At 36.2% G+C, this 23,248-nt stretch overlaps 2 protein-coding genes across 7 annotated transcripts; both read left to right on the top strand.

The window, feature by feature from the left end:
- Positions 1-10,661: 10,661 nt before the first annotated feature.
- On the top strand, positions 10,662-11,950 carry LOC111909931 (60S ribosomal protein L9). The gene is made up of 3 exons (XM_023905717.3): positions 10,662-11,110; positions 11,439-11,561; positions 11,674-11,950. The coding sequence occupies exons 1-3, from the start codon at positions 10,736-10,738 to the stop codon at positions 11,761-11,763; spliced, it is 588 nt and encodes a 195-aa protein (XP_023761485.1). The 5' UTR covers positions 10,662-10,735; the 3' UTR covers positions 11,764-11,950.
- A 1,790-nt stretch (positions 11,951-13,740) lies between these two features.
- On the top strand, positions 13,741-18,246 carry LOC111909930 (trafficking protein particle complex II-specific subunit 120 homolog). 6 transcript variants are annotated; one of them, XM_023905716.3, is made up of 8 exons: positions 13,742-14,316; positions 14,483-14,689; positions 14,816-14,998; positions 15,074-15,183; positions 15,258-15,591; positions 15,693-15,985; positions 16,060-17,711; positions 17,825-18,246. In XM_023905716.3, exons 1-8 carry the CDS (start codon positions 13,906-13,908, stop codon positions 18,043-18,045), a joined length of 3,411 nt encoding a protein of 1,136 aa, XP_023761484.1. In that variant the 5' UTR covers positions 13,742-13,905; the 3' UTR covers positions 18,046-18,246. The 6 variants fall into 6 exon arrangements, with proteins under 6 accessions (XP_052626352.1, XP_052626345.1, XP_023761484.1 ...); XM_042900856.2 differs by having other exon boundaries at positions 14,804-14,998; XM_052770392.1 differs by having other exon boundaries at positions 13,741-14,316; positions 14,816-15,183.
- Positions 18,247-23,248: the final 5,002 nt, after the last annotated feature.

Genomic DNA, 23,248 nt, shown 5'->3' with positions numbered 1-23,248 from the left:
TTGTTTGATAGTTACACTTTGGGCTGTAAATCCCTCTTGGATAGGGTTGGACGATTTCTAGGGCTTGGGATAAGCCAAAAATCGTCCAAGGGCTTATCTTGGAAAGGATTTGGATTGCTTGATATACATGACTATAATCTTGATCTAATTAAAGATATTTATCAATTAATAAAATATTTAATTTCCTTATGTGATTATTAATTAATTATTTTGATTAAATTGGTAAATTATTTTGCAAGAAATCATTAAATAAATCAAATATGGATAATTATGGAATTAGTTGTTAATTAAGATTGTTTGTTATTTGATCCTCCATGTTTTAAATGTTTAAAACTTGCCCTCAAGTTTTGAAATTTATGTTTTGTGATTAAAAGTTTAATTTAGACAATTAAATTTCAAACCCTAGAATTTTACAAGTTTAAAATCCAACCCTATACTAATATAATATTACAAGATTAATATGTATATATATATATATATATATATATATATACATATATATATATATATATATATATATATATATATATATATATATATATATGTATAACTAAAATGCTAGTCTTACCGTTAGTAGGCCTCATTCACGAAGCCGGTCTATAAGGTGGTTATAAGGTTACGGCCTATAAAATGGCGCTTAATGTGTGTACACTCACACCCACCGCTTGCTTGATCGGTGGAGGGTCGTTAGCCGAACGGGTAGGATAGGGCAACCTCATCCTCTCATTAAAAGTATAATATGAAATATAAAGTAACTACATGTTTTTCAAAAATTTCCCAATCTTAGTTACTTTAGGAAAAGTGAATTGATGCAATCCCATGAAATTACACTTTGCACCCTTGCTAAGAAGTTAGTGGAGCGTGTGTGGTTTACCGGCACACTAATTGGTTCTAAGCAAAGGTGGCAAAGGGTGATTCATTGTTTATCATAGTTCGATGGAGCGTGTGTGGTTTACCGACACATCGAATAGGTGATCGTTACAATGAAGGCACCATGTAAATTTGCATGGTAATTCACACCCGCTTTGTGATCCTCGGTATCCCAGTCACAAACAAGAAGGGCATATCGAGATTTAAACATGCCATTGAAAAGTTTCAATGAATCTCATCTAGACCTAGGAATTCTCAATACATTTAGAACTTAAAGTTATGTTTGGTGGTGGAGAATTAGTGAATCGTCATTCACTTACCTTCAAATTGTTTGCATGTTAGATTACGGCATCCCTTTTCTAATATGTAAATATTGTTGTTGGATCCTAGCCCTAAATTTCTTATTGGGTGATAATTAGGGATTCATATTCTAATCTATCTTTATCCTTTCTATTTGTAGATGTCAAACGTAAACAACGTTGCTGCTAGTTCATTCACATTGATGAGCCTTTGTCAAAAGGTCACTTTCGATGGGACGAACTTTAGCGAATGGATAAGATACATTCACACTATTGCTCGCTATGAGGACAAGGAGTATGTCCTCGATGAGAAGCTCGAGAAAATCAACCCTGAAATCGCTACTCCGGCTGAAATGACCGCTTTTGAAACTCACGAGCGTGATGCAACGAAGGTACATTGCATCATGATAGCCACTATGAACTCCGAATTCCAAAAGTCCTATGAGGACATGTACCCGTACGAGATGCACCAAGACTTGTTGGAGAGATACCACCAAAACGCGAGACAAGAGCGTTATGAGATTTTCACTAACATGATTTCCGCTAAAATGGGTCATGGAGAGTCTCTTACCGTGCACCTGCAAAAGATGCAAAGGTATGTCAACCGTCTTCGCAAGTTGAATGTTGACTTTGGGGAAGACTTGGCGATCGACATGGTGCTTCACTCTTTGCCTCCAAGTTACAATCAATTTAGGATGACCTACCACATGAACAAAGAAGAGGTCACCCTAAGCAAGCTCCAAGGTCTCTTGAGGGTCATTGAGAGCAACTTCAAGGACAAGTCTGTTGCACCAACTCCCAATCCACCCGCTGCTCCTGTGTTGGCTATTGGACAAGGAAGGGGAAAGAAGAGGAAGGCTTCATCTAAGAACCATCGCAAGGTTAAGTCCTGAGATGGTGCTTCTTCTAGTGGGACCAAAGTTGATCCTGCTAAACCCTGCCCTAACCCAAAGGAGGCAGAGTGCCACCACTGCCACAAGATAAGACATTGGAAGAGAAGCTGTCTAGAGTACCTGCAAGCCATCAAGGAAGGAAAGATCAAGCCGTCTTTCGCAGGTATATACACAATTAAATCTAACGATTCATCTCATGCTATTTCTTGGGTTCTTGATACCGGTTGTGGTTACCACATTTGTTCTAATGTGCAGGGACTAAGAAGAAATAGGGATGTGGAGGCTGGAATAATAAATCTAATCATGGGGAACAGAAGATCGTCGCTTATGACCAAGATTGGAGTATATTCTTTAGTTCTTAGGAATGGTTTATCTTTAGATTTGAACAATTGTTGCTATTCGCCGGAAATGGCTAGAAACATCATTTCATTTCATGGTTTGTTTAGACAAGGTTTTAGATTTTCTTTTAATAATGAGAATGGTTCTATTTTGGCTTATATAAAAGGTGTCTTTTATTTTGAAGTCATACCATGTAATGGAATTTATGAAACCGTTATGATTGTAGATAAATTAGGAAATGATGTTTTATGCATGGATTCTTCCAACAGTATGGATAGAGCATCCTTGTGGCATTGTCGTCTTGGACATGTCAACAAGAAGCGCATAGCCCAACTCCAAAAGGATGGAGTGTTGGAGTCATTCGACCTTAGGGAAGAAGACACATGCGAGTCTTGTTTACTTGGAAAGATGACTAAGTCACCCTTCACAAGTACGTATGAAAGGGGTGAGGGTCTATTGGACCTAATACATACCGATGTATGTGGACCGTTTAGATCAACCACTAAGGATGGGAACCGCTTCTATGTGACTTTTACCGATGACTATAGTAGATATGGGTATATCTACTTAATCAAGCAAAAGTCAGAAACTTTTGAAAAGTTCAAAGAGTTCAAGAATGAAGTGGAGAATCAATTGGGCAGGAAAATCAAGATGCTTCGATCCGATCGAGGAGGAGAGTACCTAAGTCTTGAATTTCACGATTATCTCAAGGAGTGTGGAATAGTTTCATAATTGACGCCACCTAGGACACCACAATTGAATGGTGCGGCAGAAAGGCGTAATTAAACCTTGTTGGACATGGTTCGCTCTATGATGAGTCGTGCTTCACTATCAATCTCTTTTTGGGGGTATGCCTTAGAGACTGCCGCCCATATCCTTAACCGAGTCCCTACTAAAAAGGTTGCCAAAACACCTCACGAGATGTGGATAGGGAAGGCTCCCTTGTTGGCACATATCAAGGTTTGGGGCTGCGAGGCTTTCGTAAGACGAGATACTCACGACAAGCTCGAACCTTGTAGTGAGCGATGTATTTTCGTCGGCTACCCGCAGAAATCCTTTGGATATCTCTTCTTTAAACCGAAGGAAAATGTTGTCTTTGTTGCGAGGAGAGGAGTTTTCCGAGAGCGAGAACTCATAAGCCAAGGAGACAGTGGGAGGCAAATCGAGCTTGAAGAGATTCAAGAATCGATAGATGAAGGAACCTCTACCGCTGGCACTCAACCCGAGGAGGAAACTCCGGTTGAACCGATTGAGGGATCCTTACCTCTTAGACGTTCCGAAAGAGTTAGAGTTCAACCCCAGTTTTATGGTTTTCATATTACTACCGAAGGGGACACGTATATTAGTGATGGTACACTAATAAACCTTGATGAACCTAATAGTTATAAGAAAGCCATGGCAGGCCCGGAGTCTGCGAAATGGAAAGAGGCGATGGATAGCGAGATCCAATCCATATATGATAACCAAGTTTGGAATTTGGTTGATAATGTGCCCGGACGTAAGACCGTTGGGTGCAAATGGATCTTCAAGAAGAAGATCGACATGGATGGAAAAGTACACACGTATAAGGCGCGATTGGTTGCGAAGGGCTTTACTCAAACTCCAGGAGTTGACTATGATGAGACCTTCTCACCAGTTGCGAAGATAAAGTCTATTAGAGTGATGCTAGCTATTGCCGCATTTCATGATTATGAGATTTGGCAAATGGATGTCAAGACCGCTTTACTTAACAGAAAGCTGACTGAGGATGTTTACATGGCTCAACCAGAGGGGTTTGTGGATCCGAAGCATCCGAATAGAGTGTGTAAGCTTGAGAAGTCCATTTATGGACTTAAGCAAGCATCTCGCAGATGGAATCTTTGCTTCGATGAGAAAGTCAAAGAGTTTGGATTTGTACGAAGCGAAGATGAATCGTGTGTATATGTCAAAGCCAGTGGGAGTATAGTAAGATTCCTCGTTTTATATGTCGATGACATATTACTCATAGGAAACGACGTCCCGACTCTGCAGGAGGTTAAGTCCTTGCTCAGGAAGTGCTTCGCTATGAAGGACCTCAGAGAGGCTTCTTATATTTTGGGAATAAGGATAGTAAGAGAGAGAAGTAAGAGACTAATAGGACTTAGTCAGAACACTTACTTAGAGAAGGTACTAAAACGTTTTAGTATGGAGAACTCAAAGAATGGAGAATTACCGATACAAAGTAATGCCAAGTTGAGTAAGACTCAAAGTCCGAGTACCGAAGCTGAAATAGTAGAAATGAGCCGAGTACCATACGCTTCCGCAGTTGGCTCAATCATGTATGTTATGACCTGTACTCGCCCTGATGTAGCCTTTGCTTTGAGCATGGTTAGCAGATATCAAGGGAATCCTGGCAGAGCCCATTGGATTGCGGTTAAGAATATCCTTAAGCACCTTTGGAGGATGAAGGAATGGTTCTTAGTCCTCGGAGGGAGTGATGACTTGAAGGTGCGAGGGTATAGTGACGCCAGCTTTCAGACCGACAGTGACAACTACCATTCGCAGTCGGGCTGGGTCTTTACCCTGAATGGAGGAGCAGTAACTTGGAAAAGTTCCAAGCAGGAAACCGTAGCTGATTCAACGTGCGAATCAGAGTACATTGCAGCGAGCGAAGCGTCGAAGGAGGGAATATGGTTAAATAACTTCATCGGTGATCTTGGAGTTGTACCTGCCATAAAAGAGCCCATGAAAATTTTCTGTGATAATGAAGGAGCGGTTTCCTTGACCAAGGAACCAAGGGATCATGGTAGATCTCGACACATCGACAGAAAATATCACTTTATTAGACATCGTGTAGAAGAAGGACAACCCGTAGTGAAGAGGATATCATCAGAAGATAACCCAACAGATCTGCTTACGAAGGGACTGAGTAAGGTTAAGCACTTGCAGCATGCTAGGAGTATTGGGCTGAAGGATGATATTAGCATAGATTAGATAGTAGTAGAAACGTATAATAGATAAATGTAATTGGCATTTGATGATTAAATAAAGGAGTATTATTTATGAGTAATGTTATTGTCTTGTGTTAATTGTTTAACTATTGTTTCATTTTGTTGCATGTTTTGACTTCTAGAATAATTGAGTTTATTAAGAATAATCGAATTATTCAAATTGTCCTCAATCGTTCATATGTTGGAAGTAGATATGAACGAAGATTGTCATGAATCGGTGTGTAGATTGTCTGAATGGTTTTAGACATAGTAAAAGGTTGGTGCAACGTTCGTGAGTGCTTATTAACTGGTTTTGAGCATTGGAACAAACCCGCGCTTGCTGGAATCACCTTATGGAATATGATATAGAAAGGTGATCGCAAGACGATAATATCATATAGTCTTAAGACCTAGATATATGGTTTGTTATTTGTTAATTGGTTGTACATTGATAATGCGAAAACGCATCAGTAACTCGGTGTTATAAAACGCATTGTTGTGTATAGTTGATTAATGAATAAGTAAATGCATATAAGTCGAATTTTATCTGTAACTTTTATTCCAAGAGGGTAAAACCGATATCTCGGCTGCTCGATGATTTGATTTGACTTATGTGTCGGGCCCGGTCAGAACTGAATTGATGTGTTCGATTAATTTCTATGTCAAATGAATCGGAGATCGAGAAACCAAAATGCTAGACTAATTATTCCATAGAATTGTCAGCATGATATCTAACAGAGGACTGTACGATCTCTTATCTAAAGGACAAGATTGATTAGATCAGAGTTTGACAGCGTCTTTGAGAGCTACGATTGCAAATCGAATTGTACTTGTGCATATAGTTACTAGACTTATCCAAGTGGGAGACTATTGGAATAGTGTCTAAGGCTACAACTATATTAGGCAAGTATTTGATCCGATTGTGCATGGTCCTTTTGGGTTGCCTTCACCATAACAACTTGACAGGATGATTTATTATGAGAGATAAAATATTATTAATATATTATGAGGATAATATAAGGAATAATAATATTGTTATTTGATTAATATAAGTCATAAATTAATTAGAATTAATTTGGTGACTTAAAGAGATTAATTAAATAAGAGGGTATAAACTGTCAATTGTTTGATAGTTACACTTTGGGCTGTAAATCCCTCTTGGATAGGGTTGGACGATTTCTAGGGCTTGGGATAAGCCACAAATCGTCCAAGAGCTTATCTTGGAAAGGATTTGGATTGCTTTGAGTAAAGATTATCCAACTAGGGTTTAAGGGTGAAACCCTAGGAGCGTTACAAGTATAAATAGACCCTTGGGGCAAGGGAAATCGGCACCTCTGCTAAAGCAAAGAAACCCTGGCCGATTTCTATTCCCTCTCCTCTCTCTCAAATCATCCTCTTGCTAGTTGGTGTTTGTAAGCCATTAGAGGAGTGACATTTGTAACTCTAAAGCTCCAAGAACAAGAAGATCAAACAAGTGTTTCAAGGTATACTTCTAACTTTGATTTTGTATTATTCTTATTCTCTATTAGTTATTAGAAGTCTTGGATCCAATGCATGTTTAATTAGAGAAACCTAGATCCAAGCATTAGGGCTTGCATGTGCACATAGGAATGTTCGTATGGCCAAAACCCATCATTAATTTGGTGACTAAAAGGAGATTAATTAAATAAATGGGCATAAACTGTCAAATGTGTGATAATGGAGTTTTGGGCTGGGAAACCTAATGGACTAAGGGGGAACGAAATTATGATGAAGGATCATCATATTTTCATCCAAGGCCATATTCCAGAAGGTTCCATGGGCTGCTTGGTGATTAAGTTGTCCATTAGGGTTTTGGTAGAAACCCTAGTAGCCTACAATATAAATAGGACCCCTGGGCTATGAAATCGGCTACACTTGATCTCAAGAGAAACCCTAGAGCCGATTTTAGCATTCCCTCCTCTCTCTCATAATTGCCTTATTGCTAGTTGGTGTTTGTAAGCCATTAGAGGAGTTAAACTTGTGACTCTAAGCTCCAAGACAAGAAGAATCAAGAAGGAATCAAGCAATCAACAAAGGTAATCATCTAGATCTGATTTGTTATGTTATATTTTGAATTCATGTTATTAGATCTAGGGTTTGCAAGCCTTGGATTCATTGCATGTACAATAGAGAAGCTTAGATCCAAGCATTAGGGTTTGCATGAGCACATAGGATGTTTATTTGTGTAAAACCCATCAAGGTGATGAGATAAGGAGTTTTAATAGGGTCCAAGATCATAAAATAAGGTTTAGGACCGATTGGAGTACACCCAACGTACTTCTTGTACGCCATGCGTACTCCAAAGGATAATCATGACCATTTGGCTTAGTACGCCCAGTGCACTCAAGATGTATGCGTCGCGTACTGACCCTCCTACTGGTATTCCATGCGTACACTCGTGTACGCCCCGCATACCTGGTGAAACCCTAATTTCACCAATCTTCCGAAGGCCATAACTTATTAGGTACAAGTTCGTTTCCAACGATCCTTATATCCACAAAATTGTAACGAAAAGCTCTACACTTCTATCAACTCATACCGTCCTTAAGACCTTCCGAACAAAAATCTAATTTTCATAAAAGCCCGAACTAACACTTTACCAAAATACCTATAGGCTCCAAAACACAAACCAAACACCCAGATCACCTTAATTACATTACTCTCACCCAAATGGTTATAAATCTCACCTTTCCAAAGGTCCTAAGCCTTATGATGACCGATATTTGGGCCACATCCTTGATTTAGGATTCGATTCGGAACAGGGCGTTACACTTAATGAGTTAAGTACTATATATGTATTAAAAGATCTCTTTATGAGTTAAAGAGATAGATAGTATGTCGGACAAGTGTTATGTGATGATTCACATAACAAAGTTAGAGATGTAGAGAAAATGGTTCCTTTAGGAACAAGAGATAGATGGTCCTTCGGGGATAAGATTATATGATTCATTTAGGAATAAGATTATATCCCTATGAGGAAAGAGATGATGATCCATTTGGGGATGTAGACAGTTGGTTCCTACCGGAATCCATATTGTGTACGATTGGAAAAGACATAAAAAGCTTCTTTGAGAGGAATAAGATAAAAGAGTTCTTTGCAAGAACTTAGAGACAATATGTGAGGGATTAAGAGTAAGGGATTCGTGAGGGATTCAAGAGAAGAAGAAAGATCAAGTATCCATGAGGGATCATAAGAAAGAGGAGTAAGTTCGGATGCGTGTACCCGGTAAAGTTTGTGGGATATTGTTTCCATTAGAAACAGATCTGATCGGAGTATGGTATAAGATGTGACCATTAAGTCTATATAGGAAAAGAATGTTGGGACATTAGAGTAGAGAAAAGATAAAGTAGATAATAGATACAGTATGAGTAGAGTATGAGAAGAACTTGAAAGGAGGATAAGAGAAGAGTATAAGAAACAAAGTAGAGGAAAAAGAAAGATACCGATGAGATGAGAAACAGTAGAAATAAAGATTAGAGAAGAAAGATATAGAGATAAATGAGAAGAGAAAGAATAGCGGTGTATGCTATGAGAGAAATAGTATATGATAATGTATGAGAAATAGAAAGGAAAGAAAGATAAGAAAAGTTGAAAGAAGGGATTTATGTTTTGCAAGTTCAGGTAGTAGTAGTCGTGGTACTAGAAGAGAAGATGGGAGCACAAGGATCGAGACTATTTTATTTAGGTGTATTCACCTTGTTGTTATTTTATATAATAGTTTTTTATTATAAACCCGTGATTAAACCTGAGATTTAAAGTGTTTTAATTTTAGTAGAATTCTACAATTGTAAGTAAAACTCTGATATTTCCCATTGATTAGAAGTTAGAAAATATGGGTTGTTACAAATTTGACTAATTTTTGTGAGTAAAATGGATATCTGATATAGCCTTGACAAGATTTAGTACGCATCTCTTCATGTACACTCTTCTAAAACCTAGAGGTGAATCGACTGTCTTTGTCTGATACAATCTACAATGACACACAATGAATCTTGACAATATATTTATGTAGGTTTCTACCAACTTTTTCATAGACCAAGTCTCTCGTGCGACTAAGGAGTGTGCACTATTTGTTAACCGATCTACAGTAATAACCCAAATCATGTCGTGACCTTTTTCTTGTTTTGGCAACTTAGTTATAAAATCATGTCATCCCACTTACCCATGGATACCGATATAGGCTCCAAGTTCCCATATGGCTTCTGATGTTGTGCTTTCACTCTTGAACAAGTCACACATTCAGACACGTATGTTGCGACGCCAATCATCATTATTGGCCACCAATAATAAGGTTTTAGTTCCAAATACATCTTGATGCTGCCCGAGTGTATAGAGTACATGATTTTATGAGATTCTTCCATGAGAAGATCCTGTATAGGATTTTGTGACATTGTGGAACGTAAATATGACTTTACAACTTCAATTTTTATCTATATCAACACCCCATCATCCACATTAATACCACCGTTCTTTTGATCCTAAAAAGATACTTGTGACTTTTTTTGATAAGCCTATCATGAGCCCCACTTTAAGACTTTTTTTTAAATCTCTTGTGTGTGTGTGTATATATATATATATATATATATATATATATATATATATATATATATATATATATATATATAATGTTTTTCACAACCTAATAGATGCTTAGGAGTCAATTTCTAAAAATTATATGATATAACATTAACAACAATGTGAACATCATAACACATTGTTATAATTAACTATGCAGATTCCACAAATACATGAACATAATTATAGAAAAAATTAGAGAAATCACTAAAACAAAAATTGGATTTCATAATGCACTAATATGAAGTCCGGAATCAAAATACATGTGTTAGTGTGTTATGTTCGTTAATCAACGACAACAATTAGAATATAAAAATGAGAGACCATCAAATCCGAAAATCAGGAATAGTGGAATACTCGTTTAAATTCAGTCAACAGTTAAAAAACGAGAGTGATAGTGCAATCAGAATCGAAAGATGGAGTCCAGTTGAATAAAAAACCAAGAAACAATAAACATTGCTTAAGTTTTGCAGTTACCACAGATTTATAATTTTTGAATTGAAACAAAATGTAAGTCAGAAACAGTTCGGTTTTATTTTCATAAAAAGAGAAAGCCCGATATGGTTTGTGTACCTCTAGTCCTCTACCTCTATTTACATTTATTCAAAGGGCAACATAAGTGGGTTTTCATTTTAGAAGGTCTGGCCTATTAAGATGTTACAGGCCCATCTTGATATTTGGTCATACGTATATATACACATCTCTCGGTAGGGTTTGGTTTCTTGTGATCCCAAAACCCTAAGTTCTTCACAGCAGGCCGTCGGCGTTCTAGCAAGCGAGAGGTACAGGATGAAGACGATCTTATCATCAGAGACGATGGACATCCCTGACGGCATCGAGATCAAAATAAAGGCCAAGATCATTGAAGTGAAAGGACCACGAGGAACCCTAACTCGCAATTTCAAGCATCTCAATCTCGATTTCATGCTCATTACTGATGAGGAGACCGGGAAAAAGAAGCTGAAGGTTGATGCGTGGTTCGGATCTCGCAAGACCACCGCCGCCATCCGTACTGCACTTAGTCACGTCGGCAACCTAATCACCGGTGTTACTCAGGGGTTCCGTTACAAGATGAGATTTGTGTACGCTCACTTTCCAATCAACGCTAGCATTAGCAACACCAACTCTGCGATTGAAATCCGTAACTTTCTTGGTGAAAAGAAGGTATGTATTCCATTCTATTTGTTTGTTATCATGTTTATTGTTTTTTTGACATTACATATTATGATCGATTATTTGCATAAGCTTCTGCACACAGTTCGATTTGATTTTAGATGCATATTTTCTCGTTTTGAGTTAATTTTTCTCTTTGACCTTTACATACTAAGCATTTGCGTTGTTATGTATGTTATCATATGACATTGGTTATATCATTTGCGCTAGATTTCTATCTTATAACCTAGAAGTCTTGGTTATCATAGTACTACGAACTTAGTTTATCTCTGTTTTTTCGAATTTGTTTGGTTAATATATCTTTTTTGTTTACAAACAGGTGAGGAAGGTGGATATGCTTGATGGAGTGACTGTGGTCAGATCCGAGAAGGTCAAGGATGAATTGATACTTGATGGAAATGACATTGAACTTGTTTCTCGATCATGTGCCCTAATTAACCAGGTATTCTTTCTCACATAGGAGTTTTTATATCAAATAATCAATCTTCTCCGTTTTTTATCTGTTTTTATCATCTCATAATGGTTTGGTGTTTGTGATTTTGTTGTATATGTAGAAATGTCATGTGAAGAACAAGGATATCCGAAAGTTTCTTGATGGTATTTATGTTAGTGACAAGGGAAAGATAGAGGAGGGTGACAATTGAGTTTGTTTTGTTATCTGCACCATTTTCAGTCAGAGTGTTATCTTTTTTCTTTAGCCATATTTTGAACATTTTTGTCAGACTCTTGTTACCATTGAGTTCTGAAGTTTTCTTGAACCTTAATTACTATTGTACTGTGCTTTTGGTCTTGTTTATGCATCAATTATATCAAAACCCGACCGTTTTTGTCTTTTTGTTTGTTCAAATATGATTGGATTTCTTTATCTTTACTGGTAAAGGGGGTTGAGATCAGGAGGAGTCAATTAAAATGTTTATGATACTGAGCACATTTTGTCATAAATGAGTTCTTGTTTGATTAGCCAGATATACTTAGCATGAATACTTTAAAGTTAAAACATCTGAATTTGTTGGTTTTGTTTAGAAGTTCAATAGTAAAAAATCGTTTTGTCCATAAAGCAAAATTTCAAGTTAGACATCTGGATTTCAGATGGTATGTAATATCATATGATTTAAGATGTGAATCCAATTTGGTTACAAAGTTGGATATTTTTTTTTCCTTTCAGCTACAGATAATTAGGCCAAATATAAAATAAATAAAAAGAAAACGAAAATAATAAAGTGATGTTAAAAACAATCATGATATGTTGAAATGCAAGCAATTTGGGTAACCAGTATAAAGTAATTGTTTTTGATTTTTTTTCCTTATATTACTATTGTTACCCTTTTTACCGAATTTAATAGACATAAATGATTATTTTATGTTTGAAACCCTGTTATGATAAAAAACCATGCTAAAACCTTTTCATGATTTTGCTAGTAGAAGACAAAGCCATTGCAATCCTGATGAGGACTGAAATGTAATCAGGATTTTATGAAATATGTTGATCATTTTAAAGAAGCAACAGCTTATTTATAGGGTGTTTACTCCATGCCAGTGGCCTTAGTTCTCAATCACATACTTTTAATGACAGAAAAAAGTAAAGGAATTTGAGTTGCTACATTTTTTTTAAAAATTAAATTAAATTAAAATTTAATATTATTAATCAAACAAAATACTAAATTTTAAAATGTTTTATGAAGTTATCTTTGGTTTTTTTACTTGTGCTCCCATTTACCAATATTCATGTATAACCATATATTTAAGCAAATGTGTTCAACAAAGCAATCTAACAATTGATCATAACTCATAAGAGAAGGGGACTGGTGGGGAATCATATAGATGTGACCAAATATGCTAATTACCAGTTTTATAATACTTTATTAAAATATACTAAAACACGATCTGCCCCAAATAGGAAATAGGGAAATTACGTGACATCATTTTTTTTTATCCTGTTTTATTGTTGAAGAATTAAAAAATCTAGATATTTTGGGTTGGACGAAAAAAATGAACAATAATTTTCGATTCCAGACACTATGACCTATGATTTCCCAAATGTCAAAGCATCTACTGTAGCTTCAAAATTCATTTTTTTCTCTTAGTGACATGATTATTTCGAAATGAAAGTCAAGACTCACTCCCGAATCAACGAAAATACGTGATTGCTTTTACGATTATTTGTATGTTGTTGAAAATGCATTTTTTAACCGATATGAAAGCATGTGTTTGTTTTAATGATTACCTGGTTTTTAACGGATTTGAATCCACTTACACTGGATCTAGTAGTACCCACCCAAAATGCAACCTAGATTATCCGAAATCCGATCATTTGAAAACTGGATTTAAAAAAAAAAAAAAAATACCGAAATCAGATGAATTCGATTTTTTGTGCACCTCTTTAAAAGGTGGTATATCAATGCTTTGTAAAACGATGCTTTCCTTCAAAGTTATGCAACATTTGTAATTGCGGATTGTCAAAGAATCAAGAATGCAATATTCTTAGTTAGAACTCCAATCCACATTTATATTGATATTGATTAAAATAAGTTTTTCCATTTTATAGAATAAAAACACATTTCATTAATTAATTTATTATGAACCAAAATCCCTATATTTTATTTGTTTTAAAATTCTAAAAAAAAAAAAAAACTATCGATATGAATTTAAGAACATTTTAGGCATTAATTATTGGGTAAATTGCACATAAAAACTTTTCTCAAATTTCTAACTGTAGTAAATTCGATTTTAACCAAACTTTGTCACCCTTTCCATTGATCGTCGTTCTTCTCGTCGGCGGCGAAACAATGGAGCCGGACGTCAGCATCGAAACCAGTTCCATGATCCGGATAGCTGTCATCCCAATCGGAACTATCCACTCACACCAATTCCGAGACTACGTTGCAATGCTCGGTCGCCACCACAATATCGAACTCTCCGCGATCAGTTCCTTCTACACCGTACACGAAAAATCACCCTTCTCGCAACAGCCCTGGTATTCCGGCAACCTCCGTTTCAAATACGTCATCGGTGGATCTCCGCCGAGTCCGTGGGAGGATTTCCAACCCTATCGGAAAATTCATGGTGTTATTGGAATCTGTCATTGTCCCTCTTCTCCTGATCTGGGCAGTGTACTCGCGCAATTCCTTGCGGCGTGTAAAGGATACTCCTCTTCTCTTATTCAGCGCTGTTTCGCTTTTTCTCCTTGTGATTCTCAGGTTTTAATCTTATTTTCAAAGTTTTAGAGCACTTCCGTCGATCAATTTTATTGAAATATCATATATCATTACAATGTAGAATTCAAATTTCAAAACCTAGGGATGTGAGCAACATGAATATCAACCTAACCGGTTTCCTTTATCATATCATCATCTATTATTGCAGTTAGAGGATGAAAGTAAAAAAAGCAATAAGCTGGTGTTATTTCCTCCTGCTGATCAACGAACACAGGAATTTCATCTGCAAACAATGATGCAAGACATGGCTGCTTCACTTCTGATGGAATTTGAGAAGTGGGTGGTTGCAGCAAAATCGAGCGGGACCCTTCTCAAGACTCCTTTAGATTCTCAAGCCAGTCTCAGCGCAGAGGAGGTTTATGTTTTAGGTGTCATAGTCATAATTTCCCCCTTCCTCCTCCACCTTTCTTACATTGATTAATCTAATTGAGTACCTCTTTTAGACCTGCAACTTAACCAACTTGATCAGCAATTTTTTCAGGCGATGAAAGCCAGAAAAAGGAGAGATGCCCGAGCCCATAAAACCATAGGGGATTACTGTCTACTAGCTGGATCACCTGTTGATGCCAATGCCCATTATTCTGATGCTCTAGAACTTGCAAGAACAATTGGGGATTATTTTTGGTATGCTGGGGCATTGGAAGGTGGTGTTTGTGCCTTTCTGGTAAGCAACCACATTCAATCATCATTAATCAAACATACAAAACCTTTTGTTGATTCATACATTATTTGCTATAAGATGAGTAAAACAGGGGAGAAGGATGCAGCTTTAGTGGAAGAGGTCAAGTTTCGCTACAATGGTGTCATCACTCATTATCGCAAGTCATTTATATCAGAAAATGCTCAGAGGTAAATTCTCATTCTTCACTGTTGTAACATTCTTAAATATGTATCTGCTTTAATGTCATGTAACATTTTTGCAGAGTTTCTCCTCTGAGCTTTGAACTTGAAGCTACTTTGAAACTGGCAAGATATCTCTGTAGACCAGAGCTAGTGAAGGAGGTGGTGGAGCTGTTGACTACTGCAACAGATGGAGCCAAATCATTGATTGATACAAGTGATAGACTAATTTTATACATCGAAATAGCTCGTTTATTTGGAACTCTTGGGTACCATAGAAAAGCTGCCTTTTTCTCCAGACAAGTGGCTCAATTATACATGCAACAAGAAAGCAATTTAGCTGCTTCAAGTGCTTTACAAGTATTGGCACTCACCACAAAAGCTTATCGTGTTCAAAGCAGAGCTTCCATTTCCAATGTGTGTTAGTAAACATAAAACATTCCAGATTCTTCATTCATGCATCAAATTGAATCCCTCCCAATTTTCTCTTCTTACTTTTTGTCTTTACATTATGCAAGGAAACCGGTCAATATCTTGTTGATGGTGGAAAGATGAATCATCATTTGGTGGTATCTTTATTCGAGTCTCAATGGAGCACATTGCAGATGGTTGTACTAAAGGAGATACTTTTATCCGCCGTTCGCGCCGGCGATCCTCTTGCTGCATGGAGTGCAGCCGCCCGTTTAATACGATCTTACTACCCTTTAATCACGCCGCCCGGCCAAAACCGCCTCGCAAACGCCCTAATCAATTCCGCCGACCGCCTTCCTTCCGGCACTCATTGCTCCGATCCCGCTTTGCCCTTCATAAGGTACGCCCAATTACACAAATCACCACTCTAAATCAACGACTAAATACAATTCCGATTCCGATTCCAATTCCCAGGTTGCATTCGTTTCCACTCCATTTCTCACAGATGGACATAATAAAACGCAATCCAAAACGAGAAGATTGGTGGGCGGGGTCAGCTCCTTCGGGACCTTTTATCTACACACCATTTAGCAAACGCGATGCAGTTTCGAACAGTAAGCATGATCTAATTTGGGTAATCGGGGAACCAGTTCAGGTGTTGGTGGAATTGGCAAACCCTTGCGGGTTTGATTTGATAGTGAATAGCATCTATCTCTCAGTTCACTCTGCAAATTTCGATGCGTTTCCTGTGAGTGTAACCCTACCTTCAAGTTCTTCCAAAGTTCTTAGTTTATCAGGAGTCCCAACTAAAGAAGGGATAGTGAGTATCCCCGGATGCATCGTCCATTGTTTTGGTGTTCTTACAGAACATTTCTTCAAAGATGTAGACAATTTACTCCTCGGAGCATCTCAAGGGCTCGTTTTTTCCGACCCTTTTCGTTGCTGTGGGTCTGCAAAGCAGAGGAATATAACTGTTCCCAACATTACAGTAGTTCCCAGACTTCCATTGTTAGTTTCACACGTGGTTGGTGGTGATAGCGCCATGATTTTATACGAAGGTGAAATTCGTGAGCTCTGGATGAGTTTAGCTAATGCTGGAACAGTTCCAGTGGAGCAAGCGAACATCTCATTATCAGGGAAAAATCAAGATTCTGTTGTGTCAATCGGATATGAAATTTTGAAATCTGCATTACCATTAAAACCTGGAGCTGAAGTGATTATACCAGTGACATTAAAAGCATGGCAACTAGGGTTAGACCCTGATACAGCTAATAAGAGACAGGTGGATGGAAGCAGCCCGGTTTTGTTGATTCATTACGCGGGACCCACCGGAGACCCCATGCCACCTGGACGCCGCCTTGTTGCCCCGCTAAATATCTGTGTTTTGCAAGGGCTTTCGTTCATGAAAGCTCGGTTGTTGTCAATGGAGATTCCCGCTCATGTTGGTGGCGTTTCTGAGAATATCTGTTCTACCGATTCAATTGTGAAGATTGATCCTTTTAGAGGAAGTTGGGGTTTGAGGTTTCTTGAATTTGAACTGTATAACCCAACTGATGTTGTGTTTGAAGTTATTGTCTCTGTGGTGGATGGAATAAATACCAATAATAGTAATAATAATAGTAACAACAATAAAGATAATAATAATGAATTTAGTTATCCGAAAACGAGAATAGATAGGGATTACACTTCTCGAGTGCTTATTCCATTAGAGCATTTTAAGCTGCCTGTTCTTGATGGATCTGTTTTGATTAACAATGGGGGTGGGGGAGTGAAGACGAAAGCTGAACTGAATGCTTCGATAAAGGATTTGATTTCGAAGATTAAGGTGAGGTGGCAATCGGGGAGGAATAGTGCGGGGGAGTTGCATATTAAGGATGCTACACAAGCGGCTCTTCAGACATCGGTTATGGATGTTTTGTTACCGGATCCTTTGACTTTTGGTTTTAGGGTTGATGAAAGGAAGGAGAAACAAGATTGTGTTGTTGCAAATGAGATGAGTCGGATGGCAGTTATTGTTAGGAATAACACAAAAGATTGTATAAAGATGAGTCTTAGTATTACGTGTCGAGATGTTGCAGGTGAGAATTGTATTGAAGGCTATAATAATCCTACCGTACTATGGGCAGGTAGGTAACTGTCTGTATATGTTGGAGTCTTCCATTCTCTGTGAAACAGACTCTTTTGAAGAGTTAATATAAAAAACTCGACATATATCTTACACTATACATTAATTTTTTAGGTACTTTGATTGGTGTGAAGGTGGAGATTCCTCCGTTGAAAGAAATTAAACATACATTTTCTCTTTATTTTATGGTACCTGGTGAATACACGTTGTTAGCTGCAGCAGTAATAGATGAACCTAATGAGATATTGAGGGCACGTGCACGTTCTACTTCGTTTGATGAACCAATCGTCTGTCGGGGCCCACCTTATCATGTTCGAGTGCATGGGATTGTTTGATGTCTTTTCTCTTTTTATAACTACGGTCTACATACATCATTCTTGACCCAAAATTTTGTATTTTTTTCACTGTTTATGCTTCATTATTATTTTTTTACTTTAGCCAATTTCGGGCATTATAGTTATTGTTTTTAAGTCCGAAAATTGTAATGCAAATAAACATGTTCTTACTGCTATATATACGATAGACTTGTTATTGAAGTTCTAAGAGGAAAAGATCGTACATTGCTTGTCATGGATCATATCAGTTGTGAACAACTTTGTTCAAGGCTATTTTTAAAGCAAACCTCGTAATTTTTTAGGCTATATTATGGCGATATATGCTTGGGAATTTCCAGTGACATAGGTTTTATCCATTAAATGGAGATGATAAGTTTTGAGTGGGTAATTGAATTCTTTGACTAGCTATGTACAATAACTTATGTGTCTAAACCCACGAAATAACCAAATTTGTACTCAAGCTCACAATCCAGTTTTGCTTATAACTTATATTTGAAAATGTTTATTATAGATGGAATTATGGAAACCAATTAACATTTACCACACTTTTAATCCTTAAACACCATATGGATCACATCATTTTTCTTTGTTCAACACTTTTAATCCTTAAACACCATATGGATCGCAACATCATTTTTCTTTGTTCAACGCCAACATAGCAATTTACCTTTGACAAAATTGCAAAATGTTCTATATGCATTTTTTGGGGCTTTAGTTCAAACCTCGACTTTTTTGAATTTATACTTTTTTGGATTTATGGTCCTTATAAGCTGGTTTGCTTGTAGTTTTGGTCCTTTGAAAAACTGAAAAGACTAAAATACTTGAGGTATTTCTTTTTCAGTTTTCTTTCATTTTTTTTTATCTATATTTATACTTAAAAAAAATTAAGAAAACTCTCTCTCTCTCTCTTTCTCGTTGAACCACCACCAGAGGTAGAAACCGGCTGCCGGAAAAGTGCAGTAGCCCTCCATAGCCCTCCTCCACCTCTTTCTCTTGTCAAGTAATAACCCCAACACTCTCTTCTACATGGATACTTTCTCCGTCGCTCCGAAAGTTGCCAAAGATGAAGAACGAGCCACAAAAGGCTCGTCAGAGACACCAACTGCCACCTCTACCCTATCTCTTCCTTTCGTCGAGCAAGCACCTTCTTCATCGTCTCCTTTTGTATTCTTTAATGAATCATCAATCCTATCCTATTTGAACAGTTCACCTTCTATCAGTCCATCGTGAGTTGTAGGTCAATGGAAGAGGCAATTTTGCGATTCGTTATCAACTGGCTTCGATCGACGAAATGAAGCACGCAACTGAAATCGCGCTGGTGAAGTTAACGAGACCGAGACGGCGAGAGCTTACCAATAACGGCAACAGCTGGTGGTGGACCGGAGATTCTCAACAGCAGTAGTGGTGGTCAATGGGTGGAAGGAAGCAGTCCTCCGACGATGATTTGCAAAGGGAGGAAGACGGAGACGATCGTTGTAGTCGGTGGTTCAGAAGATGGCGAGAAAGGGTGCTTGGGCTGCTGTAATAGACGAGCAACAACCAAGAAAGGAAAAGGGGGTGTTTGGGTGATTCAGTCGACGGAATGGATAGAAGGAGGGTGAAGACAGCCGGTGGCGATGAACTATTTCCGGCCCCCTCTTGACTGATCTGTTAGCGAAATACACATGGGAGGGGGTTCGGTGGCCCTTATCGATTTGTGTATTTTGAAGAACAAGATAAACGAGAGAAACGAGAGAGAGAGATATGAATGAATGGGGTGTAGGCCCCACTTTATTATCAATAAAACATTAAATTAAATAGAAAAAAATATAAAAAATATATTAAGAGGACAATTTAATAATTTCAATTTTCAAGGGACCATTTTTACATACAAACTAGTTTAAAAGGAGAACGAATCAAAAAAAAATCGTGATTTAGAATAAATCTCCAAAAAAATGGATACCACAGGGACAATTTTTGCAATTTGGTCTTTACCTTTTTACCTTTGTATATTTTGCTATTTTACATAAAGGGTCGGGCTGGCAAGTTGGGCCAACGGTTATGGGCCTCAAGACAATTGGCCCCAAACTTAATTTTGTTAGATATTTTGTGTATAGTTTTCATTTAAAAAAAAACACAAGTTATGTAGGTAAAGACGTGCATTTCATTCACTTAAATGAACAAAACAATGTTGATTCTTATTAGCCATATTTTTAAGAAATTATAACCCACAGATATAATAATAACAAAGTTTTTTAAAAAAATAAAATAATCAAAGGCATTTACACTTCAGATTAATATATTAGGTATGCTTCATGCTTTTAAAGTGAAATAAACGCAATTAAAATTGGTCCCACATCGGTGGACAAAGAAAACAAAAGCTATTTCTATGTTTATAAAAGAAAAAAAAAACATCAACATTTACCGCTATATATAAAAAAAAAGCAAATTAGGCTATATAAACTAGTTACTAGTTAATAAAAATGTCATTTTATAGACCAGTTGAAATAAGTAAAATAATATGTAGAAAATTTTTCTTTTTTATAATTGATAATGATTTTATTTAATTGATAATGAACATGTTTGAGAGATTTAAAAAAAAAAAAAGCTCAATAACCTTGTTGAAAGTCTTGGTTATGTTTGATATACTGACAAAAAACTTGTTGTTAGCTGATATTGAAAAGGTAGATGATAATTGAAAAATTAGTTTCTAGCTTTTAACCATTTTGATAAAAAAATAAAGTTTGATACAAATTAATTTATAAGCTAACTGAAAAATATATAATGATATAAAGGACATTTAGAAAAATATGTTTTTATAATTATTAATGATATATTTTAAAAAAAAAACTAATCAAAAGTTACTCTAATTAGTTTTTTTTAAAAACAAATTTATAAACTATTTTTTAGCTTGTCAAACATTAGTACTCAAAAGAGTTCAAAAAATAAACAACTTATCAACTAGTTGTGGTGCGCTAAACATGACAGTCTAAAAAGAACTCACATGTTAAGCTAACTTATTATAGGTGCTAAATATAATTTTTTTTAATGTTTTTGGAATAAAATCTAGAAACAAATAGTTGATTTCGTTGTTTAATGCTTTAAAGAGAATGCATGTTTGTTCTACACATTTTTTTTTCAAATAAAGAAAACGACCTAAAACGGTAAGATAGTTCTTGTTATATGTAGTCATTAAATTTTTTTTCGGGTTAAATAAGCCCTTATACTTTTTGTTTTTGTACACATTAAGTAATTTAGACCGGATTTTATAGGTTTGTTGGTGTGGAAGCATATGTGACATAAATAACAATTAAATGGCATCTTACGTGGCCTAGGCAATGCTTGTAACCAAATCTTTACATAAGAAATCAGGAGGAATTGATTTTACCCTAGAATAATGAGGTGGATGTCGATTGGTAAGCAATTACATGGTAGATAATGAAATCCTTTGTGATTGTTTACTCCCAAGACGAATTCGTACCTCCAAGACTAAAGATAAACTCTGGAAAAAAATTTAAAGTGTGCCCTAACTCAATGGTAATTACCGATTTTGATTTTATTTGTAACAATGCATCATTTTTTATTCAATTTCACCTTCTTACATTTCGTTTTATTACTAAAGAAATTAGGAAAAAAGTGTAAAGTTTGGGAGTGGGTTGATGAACCTGTGTATATGAAGCCCAATGTAGAAGATATGCTTTTAGAACTTATAGAGATCGTGGCAGTTTCTAGGAAATAGGTGAAAGAATTAAAGTCTGTGTTCATTATGACGCTTATGTATTGATGATTATGTAATGGTAGAAACTACATTGTTATTATGTATGGATGCTCATGTAATGGATGTTTATGTAATGGTAGAAACTACATTGCTATTATATGTATCAAATTAACTCATAATTAAGATAAAAAGAACTTCATTGGTTTTAAAAATGGTAAACAACTAGAATACGAGTACCAAACAATAGGGGACCAAGTAATGAAAGTACATTGCTATTGTATGAATCATATTGATTCTTTTATTTTAAAACCAAGATATATGGCATGGGTTGACTCTGTATAGAACCAAAACAAATTGCAAGAAATATTATTTTGTAGATAGATAGATGTAAATAAAAACAAAAGTAGTAGACAAAAGGCATTAAACCTAATAGATGTTTCATTTTATTCCATTCATGAAAATGATCATGTTTAGGGTAGATAGGTTCTTGCATATCCCCATCTTCTTGAATAAGGTCTTCATTCTCTATTGGAAAAAAAATATTTAGGAAGTGATCATTAAATTTTATTTTAAGAGATATAACTTCTTCATTTTCACCTTTCACATCATCTAAAAAATTTGAATCTACATCTTCAATAGAAATCATATCATCTCCAGGCTCTAGTTCTTCCTCCTAATCCAATTAAACAAAGGTTAATGTATGTGGTTGACAAACACATTCAACCTATTATTTTCATTAGCAGCTTCAAGAAACTCATTAAAAGCGCACTCATTTTGTATGACATGTACAACTATTTTTCCCTTATAAGTTGCTTTCTCTTTCCGACAACAAGTAATGCTCGTTTATACTTGTTTGATAAATAAGTCGAGTTCAAGTTTCATAGCCCATTCATGTAAAAATGTAGCTAACATAGTTCATATACATGCAATTGTATTTTTAATATATATATTTCTTTTTTTTGCTAATTCATTAATATTTAATATTTTTTAGTTATTTTTGTAATTTTCTCAATAATTAAATGATCTCAAATACGTGATTACATGAAGGTTTTTGAGTTTTGACTTAAGAAAGAAAACAACGTTGAAGTCTCGAAGAGGGAAATTTATCAGCTGGACAATGGAAATTGAATTTACGTCTGTTCATGAGTTCTACTTAAGGAGATATATGGATAGATATGAAGGGAAAGTGAGAGATATCGTTGGAAAATCATGTTTCGGAGTTTCATTAATGGAAGAAAACGAGAGGAAGAAAATGATTTTGAAGACATATTCTACTTCCAAAATTTCCATCCAAATTGGACGGATTTGGAAAGAAACCGAGGGGAATGAACATCTTTAAGTTTTTTTTTCGTCTTAACTCGGAAACACAAAAACTTAAATTTTTCTTTCATTTCTTTCGAACTCGAAAACACGGGTTATAGAAAAAAAATATTCCCTCATTTTCTTCGAGTCAATATTTTCCTTCCGTTTCATTTATTTATTGAATTTAAAAAAGAGAAAAAAGAA

The sequence above is a fragment of the Lactuca sativa genome, chromosome 1 (assembly GCF_002870075.4).
Source record: "Lactuca sativa cultivar Salinas chromosome 1, Lsat_Salinas_v11, whole genome shotgun sequence".
NCBI classification, from domain to species: domain Eukaryota; kingdom Viridiplantae; phylum Streptophyta; class Magnoliopsida; order Asterales; family Asteraceae; genus Lactuca; species Lactuca sativa.
This window is presented reverse-complemented; position numbering and strand designations above follow the sequence as displayed.

Excerpts from the sequence above, each read along its gene's own strand:
- LOC111909930 (XM_052770385.1), top strand. The coding sequence starts at position 13,906 with ATGGAGCCGGACGTCAGCATCGAAACCAGTTCCATGATCCGGATAGCT. Across the intron at positions 14,690-14,803 it reads CCAGTCTCAGCGCAGAGGAG|CAATTTTTTCAGGCGATGAA; the intron begins GTTTATGTTTTA and ends CAACTTGATCAG. Across the intron at positions 15,986-16,059 it reads CCCGCTTTGCCCTTCATAAG|GTTGCATTCGTTTCCACTCC; the intron begins GTACGCCCAATT and ends TCCAATTCCCAG.
- LOC111909931 (XM_023905717.3), top strand. The coding sequence starts at position 10,736 with ATGAAGACGATCTTATCATCAGAGACGATGGACATCCCTGACGGCATC. Across the intron at positions 11,111-11,438 it reads ACTTTCTTGGTGAAAAGAAG|GTGAGGAAGGTGGATATGCT; the intron begins GTATGTATTCCA and ends GTTTACAAACAG. Across the intron at positions 11,562-11,673 it reads CATGTGCCCTAATTAACCAG|AAATGTCATGTGAAGAACAA; the intron begins GTATTCTTTCTC and ends TTGTATATGTAG.